This window comes from Aulonocara sp. 'chitande type north' Nkhata Bay, linkage group LG5 (assembly GCF_057382095.1).
Source record: "Aulonocara sp. 'chitande type north' Nkhata Bay isolate Kocher_YH1m ecotype deep benthic linkage group LG5, A_spYH_male_GT1.1, whole genome shotgun sequence".
Classification (NCBI taxonomy): domain Eukaryota; kingdom Metazoa; phylum Chordata; class Actinopteri; order Cichliformes; family Cichlidae; genus Aulonocara; species Aulonocara sp. 'chitande type north' Nkhata Bay.
In genome coordinates this window covers 37,505,576-37,514,338 of record NC_141348.1, presented here as the reverse complement: position 1 = coordinate 37,514,338, position 8,763 = coordinate 37,505,576, and the positions used below count along the sequence as shown (strand labels likewise).

At 38.4% G+C, this 8,763-nt stretch overlaps 1 protein-coding gene across 1 annotated transcript; it reads right to left on the bottom strand.

The window, feature by feature from the left end:
* Positions 1–904: 904 nt before the first annotated feature.
* Positions 905–8,062, bottom strand: ngfb (nerve growth factor b (beta polypeptide)). Its single transcript, XM_086294304.1, has 2 exons — positions 7,959–8,062; positions 905–3,733 (listed from the first exon to the last, which is right to left on the bottom strand). Exon 2 carries the CDS (start codon positions 3,720–3,722, stop codon positions 3,114–3,116), a length of 609 nt encoding a protein of 202 aa, XP_086150430.1. The 5' UTR covers positions 3,723–3,733; positions 7,959–8,062; the 3' UTR covers positions 905–3,113.
* Between the last annotated feature and the right edge of the window lie 701 nt (positions 8,063–8,763).

Below are 8,763 nucleotides of genomic sequence, written 5' to 3'. Positions count from 1 at the left end.
GTCAATTTCGCGTTGCTCAATAAAATGAAATAAACATGTTCAAAACAAAGAAGCGCTACTTTTTCCGAGGGCTTCGCATGGGCCCTGAACTAAACACGAGGCATGCGCATGGACATGCACACTGACGTCTGGCATGTGGTAACGTAAGGCTTTTTATAACGCGATTATAAAAACAAACAAACAAATATTTTCTTAGAAACCATGGAAAAACGATCTATAACAAAATCAAATTAATATTTGTCCTATTTTGTTCATTTAAGTGAGCATCAGTGCTGCTTTTAGTTTGTGGAGGTAGTGTATGAAACGTGGGGAACTAGCTACAATTTATTGCCTGAGCGGAGTCTAATATCTGTCAAATCCAACATGTTAGGAGTCACGTTTTTATTTGTGAAAGTATTATTTTTAGGAAAAATTTCATGTTTCCGTCTTGACCTCTAGGGGGAAGTGTTGCATTCTTTTTAGCAGCTGAGCCCTGTTGCTTTATCTTAAAACTCAAGGTTTCCAGGAATACAACCTCATCTGGTTTTTGTTTGCATTTCTACATTAGTTCCATGTTCGCTCAATCATATCAGACACCTCAAATACCCGATGGGACACAAAATTAGGCTGCAAGCCTACAAAAATCCCAATCGATACTGCCTGGAGAATAATTTTGTGTTCGCTGAGAGCACTGAAATATCACTGGAAAGGTATTGTATTATCAATCATTTTTGCCCTGTGTTTGTCTTTTCAGTTTTGTTTCATATGCACTGTAGAATGATAGCAAGAGAAAAACACAAAGCAAAGCCAAAAAAAAAAAAAAAAAAGAATGGCGGTAAAACGAAGCCATATGGGAATTCTCTTTTTTTCACTTCTGTCAGGGCTTTCCTTTTTGCTGAAGGAAGCAGCAAGCTTCCCAGAACACTACAGAAAGCACACAGTGCATGTTTGTAAATGTTTAATAAATAACAATATCAACAACAACATTTATTAAAAAAAACACTTTTGGTTTTATCAGGCCTGGGTCAAATTGTATTTGCAAAGTTGTGGATTGATTTAGTCTTCTTCAGTAAATGGGCTGCATGACAGTATAATGACTGGCAGAAAAGAAGCTTGACTGTGTTGTTGTGCCAAAAGTCCTAGAGGCTGCTACTCTGTCATAAGCTGAGCTGCAGTTTAAGGTTAAGGCAGGTTTAAGCCTGTGCTTTCTGGAACCAAATCACATGGTCTTTTAAACCCAAGGTCTGTGTCTGTAAAAGCTGCAGCTTTAAAATGTTCCTGTGATTTAGTCTAAACCCAGCAGGCATTAACTAAACAGCAGTGAATGAAACCTTCTGCAATTACCGAATAGCTGTCCAACATAATAAAAAATCAACGTATAAGTAAAGGACATATTTCTACTTTTAATATCTTCAAGTGTCAAACTAATGTCATAGCGCAGTTACATTAGAGGAGTTTGGGTTGGGAGATCTGTTCATAACAGCTATATATAAACTACTGCAGCATTACAAGTTCAGTTCAGGCCTTAAGCACTAAGATAGCAATTTCATCTGCATCAAAATAAAAGAGAATTATATGAGCAATATTTGTATTTATCAAAAGCGATACTAGACTACAAATGATCAGACACACACAGCATATTGTTTTAGAGGTATTTCTAAATTCTTTGTTGAGCAGTTAGTAATCAAGGAAAGTCAGACAGCTGAAACCAGTTTCCTTAATTACCATTTTCAGAGTCTGAATGACATATGGATGTTTGGAGCAGATCTTATAATCATCATTCATCATGTAAAGGTGCCATTTAGCTGTGGTTCTGCTGCATTTTAGGTCTGTATTTGTAGATGTGGTATAAGTGATAATTTGAAAGTAAAGTATAAAAGCAAAAGATCATCCGCTTGTACCTGTATGCTCTGCCTTAACGCAATGAACCAGAATTAATCTTTCATGCTTTCTTATACACTATAATGTTCTCCATTTGAATTGCACTGCATCAGCAAATTTACCTCCCGTCTGCAGTTTGGTTTGGTCTTTGTTTCCATTTCCTGTCATTATGGCATCCTGGCATTTGATTGTTGCTCCTGGATGATAAATATTTATTATGCCTCCTATTTACCTTTGTAAATGTATGGAGCTAAAAAGTTTCCATAGAGTAAGAGGGGGGAAATGCTATTGAGGCCATGTTTTATTACACTAAGCTACTACTTTTTCCTAATGTTTTAATTAGTTTGTTTCCATGTTTAGTTTATTTTTGTGGACTATTTAGGTGTATAGTCAGGTAGTATGCACATCAGACCTCCCTTCTCGCTGTTTTCTCCTTTGGAAAATTTATGCGCTTATGAGATGACTTTTTCGGGACTATGCAACGCTTGGAAAATGATGCTACAAAAATTCAATAAATTCACTCATTTGGAGCATGGCGTTGCCACTTTTACATTACTGGTTGGATACACCAAACACAAGAAGTGTATAATAGAATATAATTTTATAATCTGGAGAATTTTTACACCAACAAATTAATTCCAAGCCTTTGGCATTTAAAAGATGCACATGTTTGTGCTTGAAACATCAGATACAGCAATGCTGAAAACAGAGAGGAAATGGTTGGAATGAGCCACAGAGGAAACAGTTGTGCACTTAGTATAGCAAACATAACCCATGAATGTATGCAATATGTGTATATGTACATAAAAATATTTCCTGTCTGTATTTTAGAATATTTTTCAGTGTAATGCTTAAAAGTTATGATAAATCCAGAGCACGCACACTTGTCAAACTGAGCACGTAGCTGCGTATTGAATTTCCATAAGCTGAGTCTGATATAAACCACAACTAAAATAGATACCGGCACAGCTACACCCCCTGTAGCGTGGTACTTCAAACAGTTAAAAAAAAAAAAACCCAAAGCAAACAACCAAAACACAAAACCAGCTGCAGATACTCTTTGACCCAGGTCTGGTGTATATACATGCAGTCTTGATACTTTGACATATACTAATAATTTACTTTGTGCAGAGGTTGAGAAGTTTTTGGTGATAAATTATGTGAAAAAAAAAGTCACTTCTGCCTGCCTGTTTGCTTGTCTGTGTATGTAATGCATTTGGGTTTGTGAATCTGTGTGCGCGTGTCGTAAGTCTTCATTGCCGCCAGGACTTGCGGCTGAGCACGCACACACAGGCCACGTTAATGCGTATGTGTCTCCACGCCACCAGGTTCTGGAATGAAGTCAGCGCTCGCACAAAAGTGTGCGAATTAGTACAGTAGGAGTTCCAGTGTCTCGCATCAATTCCTAAACAGCCTGAGCTGCCTGATCGAGGGCTATGACATGTCGTCTCGAAGAAGTACTGCTTCATGTTGACATTGTTGATTTTCACGTCTGGGAGGACTGTCACCTCTCTGCCTAAGGTGTCCGTGGCTTTGGTCTTGTTGACCACCCAGACACTAATACTCTCACATACTGAGTACATCCCGCGGTGTTGAGGCTGCCCTGCTTGCCTTCGGGTCCTTCTGCCAGCACTCTGTGACCCCGATGGCTCTGCATCAGGGGGCTGAGAGCTAAAAAGCACTCTGGGTGAGAGGTAGTGGCGCTTGGTGAAGAGTTTGGGATCAACAACCGGGATAGAGTCTGGGTTGTCACTTGGAGTGTTTTCCTGTGCCGCTGTGGTGGTGGTGTACAAGTCCCCTCTGGTTGCGGCCACAGCCTGGGCACTTAAGAAGAGGAACAGGACCAGCATGGACGACCTCATGGGCACACGACCTGAGGGTGTCAATAAGAACGGAAAACACATAGATGTTACAGCGGATATGAAACATTACATATGAAACATAGAGCTTCTTCAGCAGACATGTAGTAACATCAACATTAATATGTATAGGATGCTTCCAAGTGATATTCCCTTTCTTTTGTTTTCTTTTCGGTATCCAGTAACTCCTGAGGGAACTAGGTGGTTCTTTAGCAGTTAACGCGTTTTTGTTGTGCTCACCATACGTATTATATCACTGTTTATGGGCTTCCTGAAGCCGTGACAGGTGGAGGTTTGAAAACGAAAACAATGAAAAATGCTATAATGTTCTTTAGAGTTGTGGGGAGGTGTAGAATGTAATTGATCACCAATTATTTTGTATTGTATGCAATTGACATGTATAATTTTGCAGTTTTAAAATGATGTGAATGTTCTTTTGCTTACCTAGATAAAAATAGTGAATTTTAATTTTTTTTTTTTTTTTTTTTTTTCTTTTACAATGTAGTATTAATCTCCACATGCACTTATTCAATCCTCAACATGTTGAACTGTGAGATTCCCTTTATGTACGTGTATGCTGGAGCTCTTGTTTAAAGCAGAAGAAACCCCAAACATCTTTCCTGACATTAAGTTTGATGACTTACCGTTAACAGTTTTTACATGCACTACTTATTAAAAGTCTGTGTTTGGCATTGCTAAGGGTGGAGTCTGCAAATCCTGATTAGGCAGCTGCTGCCAAGGCTGCAGAGTCCTTGAGCTGATTTATACATGTAAACAGAAAGCAGTACAATGTTTCATATCTAATTTAGCAATAATATAAAAAAATTACTAACTCAATTACATCCACAAGATGACAGTGAACTCTCTTAACAATCTGTGGCTGCCTGAAGACATTCTCTGGAGTTACTTCATGTGTACACCATTTATTGTCCCAGTGATCACTGCAGCAGGCTATGGCTATGAGTCACGCACACTGTTGTATTCCCTCTCTTTTATTTCACACAGGATGTGATAGATTTTTTAAATTGATAACATGTGAATTGTGGATATTAAGCAATGGTGAGTAAGGATAGCCCAGGAATTTCCTATCCATGAAGGTCTTAGAGATTTTTATTCTTAATTCTGAGCTATTTAAGACCACTACAACACTCGTATTTTCTTGTATTTTTCCTAGTGATAGCAGTGCACTTTAGTGGCTGCGGCAGTTATGAAGTGAGAAAGTCAGATGATGTGGTGCACAGAGCTGAATGAATGACGGTTAAGGTTGAGTTGCAGGAATGGGTGAATGGGTCAATAAAATGCCAGACTTTAATATAGAAGACTGTTGTTTGTTTACTGCAGTTCATTTCCTTGGTCAAACCCTCATTCAGTGTCTCCTAAAAGCAGTGTTTTCCAACCATTCTTATGGCACATAGGTGTGCCGTGAGAAATGATCAGGTGTGCTGTGGAAGATTATTTGGTTTCACCTGACTGGTACACCAAGCGACCGGTGTGAGTAACGGGAAGAACAATTATATTCTCTTCCACCAGAGGACAGTACAACTTCTTGCTCCAATTTAATGGGTTACCAACTGCCTTTATAACCGAAGAAGACGAATAAAAAAATTACTTAGTCATGTTGCAAGGGAGATAACTCAGCATGGAGTTGCAAAAGGTAAATATTTGAAAAGAAAAAGTAGTCAGTCTGACCTGGGTCCTGGAGAAAATTCCAACCCAGATGAAGGTGCTAGTGTGAGTAGTGGTCAGAATAAAGCAAAAAAGGTATACTGGGAGGAGACTCAAATCCAGCCTCTGGGAGTCACAAGCTACCAGGTCCAGTGATCAATGAGGAAAGAGGAAACCTTTATGGATACTTGTGATTAAGACTAAGAAAATAAGAGGAAATTCCTGCACCATCCTTACTAAATTATCATTTTGTTTGGTGATGTGCCGTGTGATTTTTCTAATGTGAAATATGTGTGTGGGAAACACTGTTCTAGAGTATGACCACTCAACAACCTGGTTTTATTTTTGTAAACCTGATACTCTTCTTTCAAGGTTTGTGAGCTGAAATGAAACTTAACTGACGTGAAAAATACTTGCTTTATTTGCCCCTTTCAGTAAGACTAATCCGTGGATACGGGTTATTTGACTTGGGTTGAAGGACTAGTTGGAGAGATTATAAGTCCCATATTTTGTACTGTCTGCTTCTTTAATTCCCAAGAGATCACCACAGTGGATAGATACACGTTTATTTGGGACAGACTTTGTGCCGGATGCTCTTCCTGACATTTCTATTTGTGTGGGCTTGGGACTAGCATTAGCTTGTGACTCCCAGAGGCTGGATTTGTGTCTCCTCCTGCAGGTTTTACATGTCACCCTGGGTCAACACACCTGAATCAAATGATTAGTTCGTTACCAGGCCTTTAGGACATGTTGAAGAGGTAATTTAGTCATTTAAATCAGCTGTGTTGCATCAAGGACACATTTAAAACCTGCAGGACACCGGCCCTCGAGGCCTGGAATTGCCCACCCCTGATCTAAATTGTCCAAAAAAATGTACACAGTACTGTTTATTAAAAAAAGGAAAACTAGACAGAAACAGTGCTGAATTAAATGGTGGAAAATTAAAGAATAACCTACCCAAAAAAACAAAATTACCCATCAGAGTAGGCGTGACACATAGGGAAATATATAATTGACATTATTGTGACGTGTTTGATGTCATTTTCTTTTCATCGTGTCATGACTCACCACAAAACACAGAACAGAACATCTGTGCTTAATGGCTTTTTTAAGTTGACAGGCTGTGTCCTTCATTTAATACAACAGGAATCACAGGCATGTCAACACCTGTGATAGCTACAATAGCAGGCTCTGTTGGGCAGGCTTATTATATGCTGTGTTTGCCTCAGGTAGCAGGGTGAGCACTTGTGGATTAAAATTGTTGGCAAAACAAATCAAAAGAAAAACTATAGCCTGTGCAACAATACATAATGTGAGCTAGAACTAAAATATTATAGGTTTTTAAGGTCTGTCTAGTTCAAGTTATTGATACCTGGTGCAACATTTTGACATGACAAAATCATTACTGCATCATTGTTGGAAATAAACAGACAAAGGCAGTGAAGATATGCCACACCTCTTTTTTCTTTTCTTTTCTGCCTTTAAGTGCCAATTTAGATTACTTTAGGGGACAGAGGAAGATCACTTTATAGCATAGCAAACATCACACAGACTAAATTAGCAAGGAAAAAGCTTAAGATGAGAACAATATCTTCCCAGGAGCAGCATTGCTTATAGTAACAAGAAAAGTGAAAGACCAGCAACAATGCGGTGTCTATGTTCTCTTTTAAATTCAAAATTATACAGACATGTCAGGGCTAATTTGACATTCGTAAACACATTAATGGCTCAAATGTACCCAATGTGTGACATGGCTTATTGGCACATTGAAATTGAGCAGAGTCAATTTTTTGTAATGTTTCAGATTTTTGGAAGTTGGGGAATAACACAGGAAAATAAGTGCTGATAAGCTTAAAAAAGAAATTTCAGAGCTGAGTGAAACAAACAAAGAAACCGCCACCGGTGCACCAGTATTGTAAAATGCCTAATCTAATACCTCCAGATGATTTCGTATTTAACCCCATTCATATCTTCTATTTTTTATACTTTGGTTATTGTCTAATATTAAAATGTGTTTAATATTATAATATGTACGTGTGGCACATATGCACACAAAAAAAGAAAAAACAGAAATGGGACAAAAACTTTTGACAGCACTATAAACCTACAGGTCTAGAAGTAGCAGCTGTTGCTACCACACAAACCGTAATTAAAATAATCTAAAAACCATAATCTCTCTTTGACATCTGGCTACATATTTTCCAGCTTTTTCTGCACATCAACGTTTAAATGAAAATGTAAACACTGGCTTTACTGGTCTCCATATTTACTTCTGTGCAAGAGCAAATGTGAGTGACGCCTTTGTTATTGTTTTTCGGCACATGCAGGTCAGTTCAGGACAGTGACCAGTTTACACTGGAATCTGATATTAGCAGCACTGAATGGATAATGTGAAAAAAACAAAAAACAAACAAACACTGAGGATGCAGTGTGAACACAGCCATGCTGAATAAGCACAGTGTTGCTAGCTTTACATATGTATTATCTACAACAGACATCTACAACAAAACAAGACAAACACATGAAAAAAACTGATCTGTTTCGAGACTTGTTTGCATTTACACATATATATACCTTTTCAGTGTATGCACGTGAACTGTACCACCTTTGTGGCTCCTAGAGGATGTGATTAGAGTTCTGTGTGTTATGGGCACCTCCTGCCATGAGGCCTGGCTGTGGCTGCCATCCAGCACACCTCTGCCTCTTCAATCCTGTTGACAGACAAGTGGAGAAATTGTCTTAGCCAGCTCGTAAACCCACTGTAAACACATTCTTTACAAGACAAATAAGGGAAGAGAACATTAATGTGTTTTCCCCTCTCACCACATCGTTACATACTGAAACATATTGAAATCAAGAAGCAGACCTCCATCATGTACATTATTCTAGGGGGTGGAAATGGCGTGTTAGTTTAACGTTAACACAATAACATTTGTCTGAATTCTTGGACACATGAGCTTTGACAGATTTTCTAGACTTAAACAGTCTTGTACCTTCAGACAGATAGCCTCAAACATTTAAACTTGAATGAATATTTACGAGTAAGTCAGAACCAGATCACTATGGAATTTGGTATTTTGTACAGTATATGAGTGCATAACAGAATATTTAGACACTCTAAGCCATTGTGATAAATCAAAACATCAGTTTTACTGTCTTGTCTCGCTCTATTTTATCACTGCATTTTATTATTGATTTGATTTGGTACAGACAGCCGCAATTCATTTTTGTGCAGTGATGAAAGGCATTTGAGCTTGATCATCCATCACACTAACCAGACGCAGAACATTTGTTCCTGTTGCCATATTACTGTACTCGTGGGTTCTAATATTAAACCTGCCAAGGAGAAAATATTTAAGAGCTCATTCCAGAAAACACT